Raw genomic sequence first — 20,061 nt, 5'->3', positions numbered from 1 at the left:
AGATTATACAGTTTTTGTTTTTTCTGTTTTCTTCTGTCTTTCTATACTATTTCTTTTAAATGTTTGAAAAATATTATACAAATATCTTTTATACATTATATAACCTTGTTAATTGTTTAGAAATGTCATACTTTTGTTTTCAAGTGATGTAAATGTTTAAGGAAATATAAGAAATCTATACAATTTCACAACAATGCAGAGGTGGTTAATATAATTTATTCGAAAAGTTACAAACATATGCGTTTTATTAAGATTTTTAAAAACTACAATGTCTGAAGCTTTTGAAACTTATATGGTCATGTATGATACGGTTCATAGAAGAAGTTAAATAAGTTTTGCAAATGTTCTCATGCAGCAGCACTTTGACTTAATTGTGTTATTTTCTCAACAATCTGATTCCTCCTTATTCTACAGTCAACAAAAGTGCTTATACGTGTAGGGAAAGCAATGTCATATATCTGTGGTTCAAATCCCAACTTGCACAAAAGATCTGACAAGAAAAGGGCACTCAGATTGTTTCATTTCTACAGAGTGAAGTGTTCATTTGAAGATGCCACCACCGAATGGCACAGTACCCCAGTATGAATAAGATTTTCCCTCACTTTTGCACTGTTGGTTCATGCACTAAAATTGTGAATGGCTAAGCTAGTTATGATTACCTTTTGATTCTCTTCAACAGAATTTCTGTCCCATTGATGGCAGTGTCATGAAGGAATCTTAAATTGTAAAATTTGTACAGTGGATGTTAGTGAAACTACGAGAAAGGGAAAAACTTTTAACTTTGATCTGTTATTTGAAGCCTGACTGATTGTCCCATTTCTCACCCCAAGGGAAAAAGAATGCATAGATTGGAGTTTCTTGAGGAAGCACTTATTGGGCAGACAGTCAAAGAAATGATTCAAGTTGAAGGCTTCAAACGGTGAAAGTGGAATACATAATAATTCATTATTCTGATAAAGTAGACCTATTTTCAGGGACAGCTTCTCTAGCATCTAGGGTTCTTGCTTCCATCAATAATCAATAACAATCTTTCTCTGCCATCACTTTACATGCTCCATGGGGAATGGGGCAACTTGGCCCATATTGCCACAGCTTTTGACTTCTACTTCCTTCCCTTTACAAACGTGTTATTTACTGCACCTATTTCATATATCACTTATGTTGACCTGTATTCATCATATTCACTTTTTTATTGCTAAAAACTTACACTTATCTTTTTACTTTACATTTTTTATGAACCAATCACAGTTTTTTCCCCAAACAAAGCATATGTTTTTGTGTGTTTGGATGAACTTAACATAATTAATTTTGGTTAAAATTTGATTTAAGGTGATGTGATTTATATTTGGATGATTTTATTATAAGATAAATAAAGAGTAAAATTTAATAGTGGTTCTGCTATAATGGGACGAGGATAACACCTGTGATGTTGTTGTCTCCGTTGAAAGTTTATTCCGCTTCTTTAAGTCAGAATCTTTCTCTGAAGGTCTAAAGTAATGTGATTATCAAAATGTAAACATTATCTCGAAATTAAATCTCTATTTATAGAGTTTATAAGAATTTGACTAATTAATTTATCTTTTAATGGTCATTAATACCTGTCTTAATCAGTCATCAGTAGCCGTTGTAATATTAATTACGCTTTAACTCCGCTTAACTATTATCGGGATCTGACTGACTACGAAGCTCTCCACTACACACCTACCATTCGGTCTTGTCAAGCCAGTATGTTATCGTATCCGATCGGGAGGATATAAGCCCATAGTAACAAATAGATATCTTTTATCCAATGTAGATTGATTAAGTGTAACTCTGATTATACAAACGACACTTTGATTTAAATGACTTTTCACACAATTTTATCTGCTTTTATATTATATATATATATATATATATATATATATTCACCACTCACCAACAGATTTCCAAACGTGATCTTAACATTTAGCAGTTCGAGCCACATTGATTATGTAGTTGGAATCAGATGGCAACTATTACCATTTTAGGTCATTGCTTTGAGATTGGAATTTGCTAAAAAGACAAAACAAGTTCATTCCTACAAGTATCTGTCACTTTTTAACCACAAAATCGATTCAGATTGAAAAGAAAGATTGTGAGATTGTTTATATTTCTTCAAAACTTCTCGTACACACCAGCATCTTCTCTCTTGCTACATTAATGTAGTGTTTCATGTGTGTTTGGAAAGACATCCATACACACAATCACGTCCATATCCAGTGTATTGTACAGAAGCTACTGCATATAGAATTTGAAATAAGCTATGTATTAAGAAAATTATTTGATGTACTCTTTATTTTTTATAGAGATTTCTGACACAAGCTTAAAACATGATAAGTTTTAACTGTTCTGCATTAAAGAAACATTTTCTTTATTATATATAAGATATTGCTTGCATATCACTCAAACTTTTTATTGGGTAACAACTTTATATTTGTTTGTATCCGAATGTGTAGACAAACGAAGGACTGATAATGTTGACAAGTTGGACAAGTTGTGATTCATTAATCTTTTCAGTATCAGTGAATTGTAATTGTTCATGGCCATCGGGAACATGGTAAAGAAAAATGGAGTAAGAACACTAACTTCATTCTCTAAACTAAATTTCTACGTCTAATTCTACTTCTAATTGATAATTTTGACAAATCTTTTTCATAATCAAGACAATACAATGCTATCTTATTCCATGTCAACTGTTCTTTGTTTTCTTTTCTAACCATTTTCTTAGTCTCAGTTGTTTGTCACTCTTTACAAATTAGGGTTCATGGATGGTTCTTTCTCAAAGAGTGAAATTAGGGTTCATGGATAACAATAGTGTAAATGAAATAGGGTTTTGAAGATATCAGTAAAATTTAATAGAAAACGTAGACAAGGGTGCTATGTATATACATGCATTCATAAAATTAGTTAAAAAAATTAGTTAATGAAAATATTTTTTTTTGGAAAAATATAATTAAAATTATCTTATATATATATATATATATATATATATATATAACACATATTTTCAATCGACTTTAAAAATTAAACCAAGGCATTTGAATATGACTATATTACTAAAGTTGCAAACTTATAATTGGTGATAAATTATGAAAAAGCTATTTTTATTTTTATCTAACGTGAATTAAACAGTTAATGTAATTTATTGAAAGATAAATTGTGAAAAATATTAACATTTCATTAAAATTTGGGAATATAAATAAATTTAGAATTAAAAAGTAAAACTAAATTCATTGTGGGATGAGAGTAATATCATTTGAAAGAAAAAATATTAATTATCAATCAATGATATTCTTGTCTAAATATCTTGATTAAAAGAGTTATCTCGTACAATTATAAATTAACTCAACATTTCAGGTGAGATAGTGGGTATATTGATCTTGATTTTTTAAAATTATGATTGGAAATAAATTTAAAATTTATAATCAATTACACTAATCAGTAGGGTTTTGTGCAATATTAGAATCTTTGAAGGTTTTCGATCTGTAAACATTAGAAAACATTGATAAAAGAAGATAGTGTAAAGATTTAAAAAAAAAAGGAAATGATGGTGTAATTAATGTAATTTTTGTTGTTGTTGTAATGTTTGATAGAATTAGAATAAACTAAAAGCAGAAACAGGAGACAAAGAAACTGTTAAGGGTTCAAGTTTTGTCGAGAGAAAGGTGAAGCTTATTAAAAAGCTTCTATGGCGGCAGAGCAAACAATGAATCAATAATGGAGGCACTCAATGATTCATTCATGAAATTAATTAAGACAGTTTGGAATTTGGATGCTAAAAACAGTTTGTTAATTACTTCCGTTAATTATGGTAAACCGATTTTATGGAAATTATGATTATGACTTCTGCCATCTACAAAACCTTTCTGATCATCTTTACCATCAAAAAGAAAATATGTTTTGTCACTTTTTATTTGTCTTCTGCTCAATTAGAATTTTTTAACAATTACTGTTTTCCCTCGTTTCCTCAAAGTCATCAATTATCCAAAAGAGCCAAAGTTATTTAATTTTTTTAAAAAAATTAATTAACAGTAAATTTATATATTTTTTATTTAGTGATTATATAATGTTTTGAACATTGAAAGAGCCCTCAGCTAGTCAACCCTATTAGCTTCACCTGTTTTGACTTTGTGTGCCATATAACATGTGACAAATTTCCCTATTAAGAATTTGGTAGTCTAAAGTAAAATTAGCAGAAAATTGTGAGTATTAAACAGAAAATTTAAATGTGTCAATAAAATATATCCTTTTTAATTTTACAGTGCAATTTTTGATATATTTAACTTTTAAATAGTTTAGAAAGACAAAAAAATAAAAAATAAGATATGAGCAATAGCTCTTTTTATAAGAGTTGCTTAAATTACCTTGTTATATGCTTCTTGTGATTTCCATACATGTCAGGTTTGAGAATCTTATACATTGTTGAGAAATTTTAAGAGAAACTTATATTTTTGTTTCTTTAATTTTTATTTAATTATGTTTAATTATTTAAGTTGAAACTTTATATTTATATTTTGAAATGACTGTTCTTTATACAAGAAATTTTTCTTAATTTATGTATAGAACCGATAGCATATATTTTTTTAAGTGGAAGAACTTCTTAAAAAATTACTACTGATTAAAGATTTTTTAATAATGTATTTTTAAATTTTAACAACTGAATATTTTATGAAGATACAGTGAAATATTGCTTGATTTCATAAAACTCCCAACTTGTATGTGTGGCCATCCTAATCAACAATTAAACATTATTATGTTTCTCTAATGAAGAGTACAATTATGCTTTATGAGACAACTATTCTTCAGAAACGTAAGAGTATTATAAACAGTAAAGTCTACTCTGAATTATTTTTCAAACGCAATACTAATTACACTTATACAATTTAACTTTAATAATCGGTTTATAAAAATTACCCACAAACTACTTGTTGAAATAATAGTATATAGAATGGATAAAGAAAAAAAAAAATTAAAAATGCTATAAGTTTGTGAGAATGGCAAAGAAAGAAAAGAAAAATAAAATAAATGAATTTATGTTTATAACGATTTAAAAGTTAATATGTAAATGTCGCAGCATTAACGCAGATCTTAACTAAGTTTTAATTTCCCAAATAAGCCACTTACTCTGCATTAATTTTTAACTCTATTCTATGGTATTCGCAATTAATATTTTTTTTTTCAAAGATATATATCATCTGAACCAATGTTTCAATCACAAAATCAGTCTTCTCTCATGAAATCATACGACAATCCTCGATGAAAATTACTATAATCATAGTCTTGAATCTAAAATACAAAACTGATTAATTTCTAAGGCTCCAATCAATATGATCGTATTCACCAATAATATAAATTCGTACTCGATCCTTGTTTATAAGAGTATTAAAAAAACACCCAGATGTAAAAGAAGATATTGATAAATTGTGATCAAAACTTATAATCAAAGGCTCATATGAAGGATAAAAATAATTAAAGAATGTATACACAAAGCAAATTAGTTAATTATGACTTAAATTAGTTCAAATAAATGTTGAATAACAAATGAGGATCTAATCAAACTAAAAAGATAATATTAGTATATAACCTACAAAGTACACACACAACACAAGCCAAAAGTAATAATATCACACAAGTGTAGAGACCCCATAAGTTTTTATAAATTATGTCATAATATATAACACATAACTGTAATAAAACATAACATTAGTATGACATATACATATATATCTTAAATCAAATGTTGAAAAGAGGGCGAAAAAGATATTATAATTTATCTAATTCTTAGGATATTATAATATTTATTTTAAAATATATGTCAAAGTGTTCAAATATGTCTATAATTCGTAAGTGCAATGAATTTACATCATAATGTTTGGTTTTTTTATAAAATGAAAAAAAAAATTGGATGCAGTATATTAATTGAAATAAAAAAAATTGCATCCTTTTCTGAAAGATTAATATGAGAGGAAACCCTTGCTTCCAATTAGCATTTGTAAAGGAATGAAATTTCACCATAATTTTAGATTAAAAATAGTTTCTTTGAGGGAAATTACGAATGGATAAATAAAACCTTCACATCCTTTCTATATTTAAACCCCATGGATTTCATAGAAGCAAGACTGCTGTATGTGACACCACTGCTTTGTTTTCTTAAATAAAAAACAAAAAACACTGATTTATTATCTGACAATTTGTCTATTTTTCTCAAAGAAAAAAAGACAATTTTAACTTTACAGTGAAAAATATACTCATAATTAAGAATAATAATAGAATAACATATATTTATATTCATTTGATATATATTATAAAATTAAAATATCATAAAAAAAAAACTTATATTTTTAAGAAGAAGAAAAATAATAAAAAGCAAAAAATGTAATGTCAAATAGATGGAAAAAATTTCTATAAGCCTAAAAATATCATTTTCGGATAGCTAATTAATTTAAGCTTGCATTTGAGTAATCTATATTGATTCTTAGATTTGGTTTCACCACAAAAGAAAAAGAAGAATGAATAACACTACTAACTCAAGATCACATCAATCTTAAAAAGTTAGGTATTTGTCCACAACATAAAGTATACTTACACACGCTAGCACATATACACTATAACTGAAACGCCGCAATATATGTTTATATCTATATCTCTATCTATATATATACACACGCGGCTCCCTTAAAACAACCTTATATACTCAAGTACATGTTCTTGGTTAATTCCCCCATCATTTGAATATATAAGAACTGCAATACAAAAAATTACGAGCATACTACGTTGTCATGCCATGGTGTTACTAATCTTCACCATACTGTTCTTGACCACCCTTTGTGTTAGTGATCCAAGAAACCATCACCAAGTCCTGTCAATACCTTTCACTGATAAAGATCATTCATACATGTATGATACGTCTTTTCAATCCTTCATCGTCTCCTTTATACTTGCAACTTGCAAAGTACTCTAATGAAAAACACACCGTCCATCTCTGACATTTTTGACAAAATTCACCAAACTATGTACTTAAGAGTAATCAAGATCAATGTCATGTGCACAAATTCACAATTTCTAAAATACTCATTTAATGCTCTTAATTAGATCTTCGGCAACTACCATATATAGACCTGTCTTCCATTTCCATACAAATATTCTTCATACATCACTTAAAGAGATCACCAGAGATATAAATAATCAAGTAAAAAGAAGAAGCCACTATACTTACTACATACACGTATAGACAGTGTACACTGCAACATTTGGTTAGTGCATGTTTGATTTTGTTTATCGTGAAAAAATAATGGTTTTTCTTAAAAGAATATCACAGAAAATACTGCTTTTCTTTTACTAACGGATAGTGTTTGAAACGTACAAAAGGTCACCCGTTACTGTAACTTAAATTTTTATAGTAGTGAAATATAAAACTAGTATTTTTTCTGAAATAAATAAATCAAAACATGCACCAAGTTTTTTGTAAGTTCAAGGCTCTTGTTTGCCTGGGAATGATGATGGCAGCAGGTCTTGCAGCAAACCATAGTCACGAGGGAGTTGGAACTGGTGCTGCTGATGTTGTTGTGGCTGGAGATGGAGATTGTTGGAAAGGTTTTGGTTGAACATTGGATTTTGATGATCACTTTGGGTATAACTTGGAAGAAACTGAGCAAGAAAATCTTGAGGTAAGCTTGAGCCCATGTAAGAGGAACCAAAAAAAGGAGGTGCTGACAACATGGTGGCAGCACTGCCCCTTAGTGTTGCTGGACAGTGATGGTTGTGTTGCCCTTCATATGTTGTGATCACAATTGATGGATCTTGGAATGATCTTTCCACCCTTTTCTTTACGCTGCACTTCTGACTGGTGCATCTATAGTAGCTCCTGCATTACAAATAACCAGTCTTGTCAGATTCAACATTCATACGTGTAAATGATCATATATATAGTACTGCATGTCGTGTCTCCAACTTCATCATTAGATAGTAGATTACAAGAAACAAGCCGTTACGAAGCCTTAATATGACAAAGATATGAATCATTACATCGATGTGTATATATATATGACAATAACAAGGAAACGAAACACTTTGTGTTTCAATACACATATGATGATTTTGGTGCAGAAATTCAACAACTCTTAATCATTTTTTTCGGCTATAGAAAAAACAAGGCTTCATCATTTTTGGTTTGAAACGATAATAATGCCCCACGTAGGTAGATAAGAAATTTCAAAATTGGAAAATAATGAACCTTGGGTAGGGACTGTTCTTGACTGCTTTCTGTCCATATTTTCTCCATCTGTATCCATCTTCAAGGTTGTCTATCTCACTTTTAGTCAAGAAGGCAAAACGAGGCTCTCTTGGCTTTTTCTCTTTCTTTTTAGGCTTGTTCCTGAAACGCTCCAAAATATCAGTCAAATTCACCGCAACATATATATCTATGTGCCTCAAGTAACTCACCAAACCGATAGCAATTATTTTAGGGTTAAGTTCCCATGATTGTTCCACACTATTTCTCCATTTTAGTCACACACAATGATAATATATAGCATTCACGTACGGCACTGTATATATATAGTATAACAGACAAGATTGATTGACCAAATTCATTTCATAAGAAACACAAAAAGTCATGAACAACTGAAAAGACGCCGAGTGATAATATAATTGCATTAGTAAATAGTAATTCAGAGAGGAAATTCAAAATTGTATGTACCTCTAGAAAATAAGAGATATTAATTAATCAGATCCTATTCGTGTGTTGAAAGGAAGAAAAAGATAAATTGTACGGGACAAAAAAACCTTCTCCCCTTCATTGATCTATCGGAAATAAAAAAGGAATAGGGGCAAAAGAAGAAAAAACTAATCAAACCTACTCTTTCTTAGGCTTTTCTTCTTCATCTTCGCACCCTTTTGGCTGTTTATCTTTCTTCTGGCTTTTGGTGGAGTCTTCTTCTATGAGTGCTTCAGCTTCATTGGAAGACGAGGAAACCGATGAATTGGGTGTTGACTGGTTTCCACTGATCCCTGCGGAGTCTCCTGCACTAGGCTTCTTGGGGTTTTCATCAATGGAAGAGAGCACTTCAGAAGATGAGCAAGACATGTCAAAGGCTCTGGAGAGGGTGTTGTAATCCATGGAACCATGTAAGCAGTCAGTGAAAGTGGTGCGTTGATGAGAAGGATTATGATGATGATGATCAAACCCTTGAAAGTTTTGTGAGGCAATTGGTGTAGAGTTGTTATCCCTAAAGAATGGAAAGTTTGAAGAGTGGTTGAGTTGGTGTTCGTGGTGGTTGTAATGAAAAGGGTCATAAAAACGATCCTTCTCATTCGCCATGGAAGAGAGAAGAATGGAGAAGAAGAAGAGGGCCAAGAAGAAGAAAAATAAAGGTAGCTTTGAGAATGATATTTGAGCTAAGACTTAAATTCCATGTGGTTGCTTGTTATGGGAAAGGGAGCTTTTGGCTTAGAACTTTGTTTTTCTTCTTTGCTTTTATTCCTTCTACTTTTGCACCCTCACTTTAGTGTTTGGAGCTAATTGGGGAGTGTTTCTCTATCTTAATCTTTCTAAAGTCAGTGTGTGGTTCATTTTTTTCTAAACCAAATAATCAATTTTTTCTTTTTCAATACAAAAAATATATTATAATTAATTCTTATACCTGCTTCTGCATGTGGCGTGATTTCTTGATCCAATAGTAGTACATCGTATATTCTCACTCAACATCTATTCATATTTTACATCAATTATCTTTTATACATTTTTTTGTCTTACGAAGAGAACGATAAAGTTGTCGTCTCATCACCTTTAGTTTCCATTTCAAATCTTAAATATACCAAGTCCCTCTATTTTTTTTCCTGTTAATACATCCAGCAATTTGACATATTTTAAAAGAAATACAAAAATAAAATAAAAAAATCAGCATGAGGCAATATTTTAATCTTTAAAAGCCAATTGATTCGATAATTATTAGTCAGTTGGTTGAAAGATTTATTACCTATATATGTTTATATGTTTATACATAGTTGATGGTGACTTCTCATTTAATTTAAAGCACTCCCTTTTATTTAATCGTTTTGAATCTAATCAAGGACAATGAAAATAACAAGTTGAATAATGCTTGCATGCTGAGAGGTTTCTCTTTTTATATAATACAAGATATTAGATGTTAAGAACAATACAAGAATAATGCTAACAAGGTTTTGGCTTGCTTTTGTAATGTTTTTGAGAAGAAAAAATAATTTCAAACATTGACCTCAAATTTACTTTGTGTGTTCCTTTGAGCTCCACGTATGTGGTTTGGTAGGATCGTATGTGATCGATTATATGAGGGATCATGCTGTTGTGCAAAATAACCCCATAATTAATTATATCATAGATATTTTGTTTCGTGGTATTGTATTATTAAAGAGATTAATGTATAAACAAAATTGTGATTAATGTGTTTGTTAAATATATTTATTTTTTTGAGAATGGTCGTTATACGTTGTTAAGAAGGGAGTGTGATTAGTCAAAAATTCCGACTACAAGCATTTTGCTTGTGTAATTTTTTAGGTTTATCTTACACGTGTCGCGGTTTGGGCACCGGCGTTTGACCGCAGAGTGGCACGTACGAGATATTCGTTCTCTCCTATTTATGATTCTTCTTCATCTTCCTCTGCGTATTTCAATAGAAAAATGCATAATAAAAATGAAAATTGGATATTATTAAATAAAAAATGAAAATTAAATAATGCAAAAATTGAAAAAAAAAAACTAGTGCTGTTCCTGATCACGCCTATGTCTATGGGCATCTATGTATGGGTTGATGATGGTGAGTGGGTTTTGACGTCACATTCCCTTTTGATGCCTTATCATATGCTCATGTGCTTACACTATCACATTCACATCAAATCAAAATCACGCAAATTAGATGGTCAAAATCGTATGTATCAAACCCTAGCTAATGTGATTTCATGAAACATGTAGTATCTACGAATTAGTTAAACTTTGTTTTCTTAAATAGAGTTTCTTTTGTAATAATGTTAATGAAAAAAAAAACATATTTAAATAATAAATGTTTGATTAAAAGTGATTTTGATGTAGTTAAAAAACAAAAATATAGAGAAAATAGCTTTTAAATTCGAGTTTGATAGATTTTGTAATTGAAATTGGTATTTAATTGTAGCATTGAAGTAAACTTAAAATTAGGGTTGAAAAGGTAGGGTTTTGTAGGAATGGGGAGAGACAAAGAGGTGGTTTGATCCCTTAAGAGAGAGAATGGGTAATGAATGTGAGAAGTGATATTTGGCATTGAGAAAAAAGGTTGGTAAAACAAAGACTTTTTGATCGGTGGGTTGGTGCAAACTCGACAATCACCACCGCCCATTCAACCATCATACCACTAAACCCACCTTCTGTTCATTATTTTCTTCCATATTCTCATTATTATTATATAAATAATTCATTTTTATAAAAAATTATAATTAATAAACGTTATATCAAGAGCTCAATTCTAAATTTAATTTATCTCTAAAAAAAGTGATACGATGAAACTTTAAGATAAAATTTATATTTATTTATAAATTATAAACTAATTTTATCTTTGAATTTTTTATTACATTCACCCTTTCATGTTTATTCAAGTAACGATCAAATAGTAAATAGAAATAACAATTTTTATTTAAACTTTAAATAGTTCTTATATCATTTATATAAAAAAATAAATTTTAAATTTAATTCTTAAAGTTGATTATAAAGCGAGATTTCTATTTATTTATATATTAAAAATTATTTTACTTGTCCTCACAAATCTTAAATATATAAAATTTAAAAACAAATTCAAATACTTTTAGTTAAATATAAAGCGTACGTGTTCATCAGATTTAAAGAAAAAAAATTGTTGAAAACTAAAGTTAAGAATCATGGTCATTCCCTTGACTTGACTTGCGTGATTATTGCATTTATTACATGCTGCAATTCTTAGTTTAACTACTTTAGTTAATTAATATCATTTGAAAAACACTACTTTAATTTTATGATATATATATATATATATATATATATATATATATATATATATATATATATATATATATATATATATATATATATATATGGTTATAATATGAGAGTCAACTTGGTTTATCATGTTGAGTTAAACTAAAAAAATTGAAATTTTGATATAATTAAATTTTGAATCGATTCCCTAATAACTTAATTTTTCATGTTAACATGTGATAATTCAGGTTGGTTTATTAATCCTTAATTTTAGTTTTTGTGTTTATATTTAAAGTTTAAAATGATTTTAGATAATATTTGAATTGTATTATATATATATAGTCTTTGAAATTTAATATTATTTTAAATTAAATTTATTTAAATTTGAAAAACTTACATTAAGTAAGTTAGTTTACCGTTTTTCATCAACTTATAATGAATTGGATAAGATTTAAAGTTTTTAATTTATTGAATTAATTTACTAAATGATCAATTTATAATAGGTCAAGTGGAATTGGATGAAATCAAATATTTTACCTTCACAAATATATATATATATATATATATATATATATTATGTTAAAAAGACGAAGAGTTTAAATAAAATGAAAGTATTTTCTAGCTGTATAATGATATGGTGTTTGGTTATTTATGAATTATTTAAATAATTGATAAAATATATTAGTTTTGTTGACAAGAAATTGGATGGGAAGCAGGATTTGCTGGGTTGATGATTAGGGTTGTTTGTTTGACAGAGAGCATGAAATTGTTGACATAATTGAGTGCTTTTGGTTGGATTGGACTTGCTCAAATTCATTCAGTGGTACAATGTTAACTTATATCATTGTATGTATCATCTTCAATGTTTTCCTTCAATTCCTGCTAAAAGCAACAAATCTTTATAGGATATGATTCTCTTCCCTGTATCTAGATTTGAAATCTTTTGTGTTCTTTTGCTTCCAATATTTCTTTCTCAACAAAAGGGTATTAGACATTTTTATTATTACCTCATTAGCCTAAACATGACTATGACCTAAAACTTAATATAAATATTAGATTTTAAATACATTTTTAGTTTTTATATTTATACATACAATTAAAATTTGTCTTTAGGTTAAAAGTTAATATATTTTTATTTTTAAATTTTGAAAATAAATAAATAAAATTTTCCTTTAATCTAATTACATGAAATTTTTTTATTTTATTAAATTATATTTTAGATTACATTTAAATTATTTATTCTATTTGATATTTTTATTTTAAATACTAATTTAAAACATCATAATACGTAAACAAATTAAAAATTTTAAATTAAAATTATTATGTTAATTTAGCTTTAAAATTTAGTTTTAAATACTAAAAATATATTTAACTTTATTACTCTCTATTAAATCAAAATAAAAAAACATACATATTTTTTAAAAGAAATATTTTCTTTTTCATCTCTTTTAAATTTTCTTTTTAAAAGTAAGGATCAAATGTTATTATGCACCAAAAATTAAATTGACATACTAAAACTAAAAAGTGTTAAATATATTTGTTTTATTATTATAATTATTCTATATTTACAAAATATATAGTTAAATATAGATAGCTTTATTACTGTTAAAAATATCATTTTATATCACATAATAACTAAATATATGGTTAATTTGATTAAATAATATATTAATATTATTATGATTTATTTATTATACATATTTATATATATGGTAACTTTATATTATTTTTTAGTTTATAACATATTTCATATGACTCATAAACTTTATAATGTTGATTTATTATATATATTTATATACATGGTAACTTTTTATTATTTTTTATTTTATAACAAATTTCATATGACCATACACTTTATAAATATATTTGGTATTTTTTAGTAAATTCAATCATATTTTCATACTGATTATTTTATCAAGAGTATTGAAGTCGCTAACTTAGATTTTGTCATTTGTATAAAGATTTACATTTTAGATTTTAGTTAAATATAATCGTTGCTTTTTGTCTAATTTAAATAAATAGTTATTTTTCAATAAAATAATAATAAAAATAAGAAAAAAAAGGATAAAAATTAATACCAAATTTGTTTAAAATTTGAGATGTTTTATCAAGATTATTTTGCACTTTATGAACTTTTATTTTATAATAAAAACCTTTACATATATTGAATTGCTTAACATTCTTTATTTATCCTGACAAGAAGAAACAATATTAATAATTAATAAAATAAATTCAGAGGTTTATTAGGCACCACTCTTAATATGTGCTTTTAAGTATAGTGTAAATGGAGTTGGGAGAATGAAAATAAATATTGTAAATGGATTTGGAAAGATGAAAATAAATATTGTAAATGGATTTCGGAGAATGAAAATAAGTGAATGAGGTAAAAGTGAATTTGATTGAATTAAAGACGAATAGGTGAAAAATATAAAAAAGAAAAAAAATTGTGAATGTTTTTATAAATATAAATGATGAATAATTATTTTAATAGATGAAATTATAAAATTAATAAATTTTATTTTATCTATTATTTTAATTATTTTTATTTTTATATTTTCATGATAACAAATATAATTATAGTTATATAAAAAATCATTTACATTAAAAATAACTGATTATATTTTTTTTCATTGACTAGATACATTAATATTTTATTATATTTATGTTTGAATTAGAAAATGTCTTCTCCTTTTTTGGATTTTGAATAAGAAGTGAAGATGCACATTATTTTTGGATCTCAGAGTTTATTCCTGTTTATTTTGCTTTCTACATAATTTCTTATCAAAATAGATTTCGCTAATCAGTCATTAGAAACAATTAGTGGCTAAATATTGAATTTGGCATTGTCCTTACGAATTGTCTAATTGGTTATGAGAAATTGTTTGTAAGCGTAAGGTTGCAGATTGGAAGAGAGAAAGGGATGATAATGTACTGTGTTAGAGTGACAACTATGGCCATGACTGTTCCTTCATGGAGGCCCACGTGCTGCGCATCTTCATCATCTTCTTCTTCTGCTTCTACAGCTGTCATCAACACAGAGCAACTGCGTTCTCAAATTGATCATCTTCATGCTGAGGCTGACACCACCAGAGCCAAGGGTAACCCTACCAATTTCAAATTGTTTTTCTTCATGCTATTGCCACTTTCATTCTGATTTATGTTTTCTGAAAAACACCCTTTACAGTCAGGCCCCTGAGTATGATTAAAGTTTTAGTTTTTCACTTTTTCATTACAATTCTGACCTAAGGAAATCTAACTGAAAAAGCTGTCCACTGGGTTCGTGCATCAATTGGACCTTGAAGTACTACTCTTGTAAGAAAAATTGTTTGGGTAGCTCAAGAGGTTATCAAAATAATGTTGTGTAGTCCTTAAATATCGAAATTTTTTCTCCAAATTGGTTTCTGAACTGTACTGAAATACATCAACTTAGGCAATGAAATGATGGATATTCAATACTTCAGAGTCTGCTTAAACAATTTTATTACTTTAGGAACTGTTTATGCGACGGGCCAATAGTTTGAGGACGATTATTCTAATTTAATGAGTGATTATGAAAGCGCACCCCAAAATGGAGTGTATTTGGGATGGAAAAAAGAGAGAAATAGGAAGAAAAAGTAACAGATAGGGATGTGGTGAAAAAGGAAGAGAAACAAAAAAGAAGAAGAGGAAATTGTATGAAAGGGAAATTGAATGAGTGATTAGTATTTTTCTAATACAAAACTTATATGTTGTGGTTAACAGCAACTAATGCTAGATTGAGGCTTCTGCGGTTGTCAGAAGCTGCAGAGAAGCTTCAAAAACAGGCAGTTATGAGCATTCAAAAGGGGGAGGAAAATTATGCAAGGGAAATGCTTTTTCAGAGGAAGAAGGTGTTGCAGGCTTTGGACAAGTCTAAAAGACGCATTGAATTGCTTGATGAGCTTTCCGCAAAGTTAAGTGAGGTAAAGTCAGTTCATTTGTCCTGCAGTCTTAGTTTCTATTTTCATTTTGAAATGATGGCATCATGATCATAAATATCAATACATTTGAGGGAGAACACCTTTGTTATGTAAGTTATGAATTGTTCATATCATCAGAGTGTTAGATTCGTAATGTAATGCATGGCCAGTATGTTTGAAGGAGGGATTTATTTCAAGTGTTTTCGCAAAAGTTGTTTATTGCTTGCAAGTACAGGCATGAGCATCTGCAGAAGGGACTGTGGACCTAGGATGCACCGCTATCTATGTAGAATACGCTGTCGCCTGATCGTGCACTTTTTGGACATGACACTTATCGAACATGGCTTGAGTATGAGTAAAGAAATGAGTCGACACCTATTATAGGCTATATGCTACTATAATAAAAGAAAACTAAAAAAGAAATTAGAAAAGAATAATTTGCATTATAAGTAATGCATGACTCGTATTTTTAGGCTAGTTTTCCACAAGACTTAACCGGTTATTTTAACTGTTAAGGTACATGTTTCTTATTTAGAATTCTATTTTGAAAGATGTCATTACTGGAAAACTGTAACAAATTTGTTTTTATAGTGTGAATTATATAAATCTTAATTCTTAATTGAGATTTTTCTCACGTTGGTTATATATATATATATATATATCAAAGGTGGTGTTCTATCCTATATTTTGAACATTAGTTGTCCCAGTGTATGTCATTCTCGTATGTGTTGGGAATTCAAGTATGAGTACAAGTTCCACATTGAATAGAAAAGAGAGTATAACACTATATAAAGATGAAAGACTCATTAACTCATTGTCTTAAGGTTTTGAGTAGAGAGTGGTGTTAATCCCTTATATCATTGGGTTCATATTGGTATTTGTATTTCTCCAGTGAACCCTTTAAAAATTTCTCTTTTATCGAAGGTGATGATGAAAAGCGAGTTCCTTCCATCAGTTCAGTGCCTGTCCCCTGCCTTATTTGCCACTAACTTAACTTCTCATATATAGTATGCACCACGTGAAAATTATCAGTCTCTAGGAAAACAGTGGATGGATGGGGTGACATTGACTTCAATATTGCAAAAAAACCAGACTGCTTTTGAATTTACCTGTCACGAAATTATTGAAAAGCATATTTTTTTCTGTGGTTTTTCTTAGTCTGAAAATGGAGAGTTCCACAGGAAAGTCCGATGTAATGTTTGTGTAGAGTTGTATAGTTTGTACAATTGCATTTATTTACTAGTTCAAAATACATTAAAGTATAACATTGCTACAAAACTCATAAGATGATAAATCATGTAACTGGGTTTCATATATTCTCATTTGGTAATTAGGATTTTTGGACCATGTAGTAGATTACTTATAACCTTTATGCAAGAAAAATTAAAAACTAAATAAATAGTGATTACCTTTAGTGATGGTCTCAATTTCTTTTCTTAAATCTATATTATTGTATATGCTCTAGTACTGACTGATAAGCATAACTTTACCTGTCAACAGACTGTTATTGCTGAATAACTCATGTATTTCAAATTATTTTTTTGGTTTGCGTCCTTTTATAATGTTTATTCTTTCTCTTGATCTCTTGTGAATGTTGCTTTTACTTAAAATGTTGATTTTTTTATTAACTGGATAATGAAAGAAACCTGTGGTAGTTTCAGGCAATATCTTTGAAAGAAAGTCAGCTAATTGGAAATGTTAATGTGAACATTGAAGACATAACAAAAGATGCTTCAAGTCCAGTTCGAATTGTTGCTCCAAAGGAGGAAGTTCAAAATGATTTCAGTACGACAAGACATAACTTAGATCCTGAAACGATGGACTTCGACAATATTCAAGATGTGCAACTGTCTATCGAAAGTGAAGAAAATTCACTGGATGTTAAGGAGATTCAGAATCTTCAGGAATCCGTTAGTGTAGGAATTTCAAATGAAGACAGTATAGCCAGAAACTTGTCAGAAATATCCTCGTATGAGGATTTCATGGAACGGATAGATAAAAAGCTCAGTGAAATTGAAGCTGAACTAGTTACTGTTTTGAACGTCTCAACCTTGGTACTTGTTAATGAAGAGAGACCAAATAATTCCAGGTTGCAACAAACAATCGAACTCCTTGAGACCATCCATGGAATTAGGAAGAGGTACAACTCTTTGATCTATCAAAGCGTAATTCTTATTGTCTCCTTTGGAGATTTAACTATGAAAATCAATTTAGAGTAGGTTCTATCTAGTGATTTTGAATTATTATGAATATTCGTATTACAAGAAAATAATAAAGAAAAGTAATGCAACATCTTTTCAATTTTCAATCTCAGAATTAGAAGAACCAAGGAGGCAGAACTGAGGATCTGATAAATTTTGTTTTGCTTAACTCATCTTCTACATCCAGGTCAGAACTAACTTCATTGGAAGAAAAAGGTTTGCAAAATTTTTCTTGTATCAGTTAATGTGGAAACAGGAAAGGTACATCCGAGATGCTTGTTATTAGTTTATTAAAATGAAGAGGTGTTGTTATCTTCATTTAGCATTATTCTTTCCAAATTGCGATCATATGATTGATCATGGAGGAACAGCAGATTGAGAAATTTTCCAAAGGAGTAAGGACTAAGAATAGCGTAGTGTAGTTTCTTGTCCATTGTTTCAAACTTTTCTAACCTTAATCTGTCTCATAAATGAACGTAGTAATGAAGTATTTTTGGAGGATTCCATGAAATGTTTTGTGTAAGGTAATGCAGCATCACTTACCTTGCAGGAGTTGGCAACCTAGTGATGTCATATATGAGTCTAATGAGACAGTTACATATAAGTACGTACATACACACACATACACATGTATATATATGTTTTGGTAAATTATTCTTTTAATCACTTGTCAACTGCTATGAATAGATGACAAATTAACTCATTTATTAATCACTAACTGACCGAACCATTTGTTTTGGTATTACTGCTATTGTTTTAGCTGCTGATTTTCGAAGACTATTATCGTGATGAATCCTACAATCCTAAATTTGCATACCCGAATTGTTAAAAAAGGCGTTGTTGTCACCACGAGTTTTAAACTAATTGCTTTATAGAATTGTAACCAAAACCTTTCAATTGCAGAAAATGTACAGAACAAAAAACGTATTCATAACTAGACTGCACAAATTTCTGTGAACTAATGTACTTATTATGCTAGCACCTTCAGCAGTTTTCTTGCATCTGAAATGTCCCTTTCATGATATTTAAAACATTAGTTTGAAGTATGGCATGCTTAACTATTATCAGTAATTAACTTGCACACAAACCTACCAAATCCAAGATGTTTAATGGTAGTCATTCAGATGTACAGTCCCTTTTTCTCCCATCTCCGAGTACCTTTTGATGCAAGAAAATTGTCAAATATTATTCAGAACGGAGTACCACAAAATTCCAAATTGTGTATTCTTTTACATTGAGGTATGACATCACATCAGGAAACCAATAGAACTAGGATTACAAAGTAAGAGTAATAATGGGGCACCCGCGATATTATGCTTTTCAATTTTCACAAGTGTTGGTGCAAGTAAAGGAAATGCTTCTATTCACTGAGTATCCGTATTTCATGCGTATGGACAACTGATTTCAAATGGTTGGTCATGACGTGCATCACACACTTAGTTTTTGACCAAATAATAATGAGGGATGAGCTAACACCAAAGTTATCTTTGTGGGCTGATGATTGTCTCAGGTTTCAGTACCAGAAACAGTCGCTCCATTCACAGGATGAGATTGCAAACATGGTACACTCTACAGTAGTGGAAGTCTCGTATACTGTTCTGGCCTTTTAGAAGAGATGTTTGAATTACACAGTTCCCATGAGGTCAGCAAGAGTAATCTTGACATGCATGCCAAGTCGTTTTGATGGGTTTAAGACTTCATTTTCTATATTGCAACATATATAGTCCGAAGCCATTGTCAACCAACCATATTGGAATTATGTCACTATTAATCATGAAGACCAAACAGTTGGAATTTGAATTGAGTTCATTTTCCATTTTCAGCTACATAGTTCATAAGGTTATTCTTCTGTTGTGGTTACTTACGACTGATGAGGGTGAAATCATATGACGATGAGAGAGATGAGAAAGGACTTTTAACTAAGATGATGCAAATTTACAGTGAG

General features: G+C 29.2%; 2 protein-coding genes across 5 annotated transcripts; one reads left to right on the top strand and one right to left on the bottom strand.

The window, feature by feature from the left end:
• Nucleotides 1–6,600: 6,600 nt before the first annotated feature.
• LOC108337661 (WRKY transcription factor 71) lies at nucleotides 6,601–9,582 on the bottom strand. Its single transcript, XM_017574231.2, has 3 exons — nucleotides 8,877–9,582; nucleotides 8,252–8,392; nucleotides 6,601–7,882 (listed from the first exon to the last, which is right to left on the bottom strand). The coding sequence occupies exons 1-3, from the start codon at nucleotides 9,335–9,337 to the stop codon at nucleotides 7,489–7,491; spliced, it is 996 nt and encodes a 331-aa protein (XP_017429720.1). The 5' UTR covers nucleotides 9,338–9,582; the 3' UTR covers nucleotides 6,601–7,488.
• A 5,151-nt stretch (nucleotides 9,583–14,733) lies between these two features.
• LOC108336264 (uncharacterized) lies at nucleotides 14,734–19,954 on the top strand. Of its 4 annotated transcripts, XR_008250683.1 has the most exons (6): nucleotides 14,734–15,075; nucleotides 15,719–15,918; nucleotides 17,571–18,055; nucleotides 18,230–18,303; nucleotides 18,667–18,720; nucleotides 19,627–19,954. XR_008250683.1 is itself a non-coding variant. In XM_017572649.2 (5 exons), the coding sequence occupies exons 1-4, from the start codon at nucleotides 14,898–14,900 to the stop codon at nucleotides 18,264–18,266; spliced, it is 900 nt and encodes a 299-aa protein (XP_017428138.1). In that variant the 5' UTR covers nucleotides 14,734–14,897; the 3' UTR covers nucleotides 18,267–18,303; nucleotides 19,627–19,954. The 4 variants fall into 4 exon arrangements, 3 of the variants coding, with proteins under 3 accessions (XP_017428138.1, XP_052736802.1, XP_017428139.1); XM_017572649.2 differs by lacking the exon at nucleotides 18,667–18,720; XM_052880842.1 differs by lacking the exon at nucleotides 19,627–19,954 and having other exon boundaries at nucleotides 18,667–19,620.
• The last annotated feature ends 107 nt before the right edge of the window (nucleotides 19,955–20,061 follow it).

This window comes from Vigna angularis, chromosome 7, assembly GCF_016808095.1.
Source record: "Vigna angularis cultivar LongXiaoDou No.4 chromosome 7, ASM1680809v1, whole genome shotgun sequence".
In the NCBI taxonomy this organism is placed as follows: Eukaryota; Viridiplantae; Streptophyta; class Magnoliopsida; order Fabales; family Fabaceae; genus Vigna; species Vigna angularis.
This window is presented reverse-complemented; position numbering and strand designations above follow the sequence as displayed.

Bases quoted from the DNA above. Each gene is read 5' to 3' on its own strand.
- LOC108337661 (XM_017574231.2), bottom strand. From the start codon at position 9,337: ATGGCGAATGAGAAGGATCGTTTTTATGACCCTTTTCATTACAACCAC. The intron at 8,393-8,876 runs GTAGGTTTGATT...GGAGCGTTTCAG, and splicing joins GAAGAAAAGCCTAAGAAAGA to GAACAAGCCTAAAAAGAAAG. The intron at 7,883-8,251 runs GTTCATTATTTT...TTTGTAATGCAG, and splicing joins AAGAACAGTCCCTACCCAAG to GAGCTACTATAGATGCACCA.
- LOC108336264 (XM_017572649.2), top strand. From the start codon at position 14,898: ATGATAATGTACTGTGTTAGAGTGACAACTATGGCCATGACTGTTCCT. The intron at 15,076-15,718 runs GTAACCCTACCA...TGTGGTTAACAG, and splicing joins TGACACCACCAGAGCCAAGG to CAACTAATGCTAGATTGAGG. The intron at 15,919-17,570 runs GTAAAGTCAGTT...AACCTGTGGTAG, and splicing joins TTTCCGCAAAGTTAAGTGAG to TTTCAGGCAATATCTTTGAA.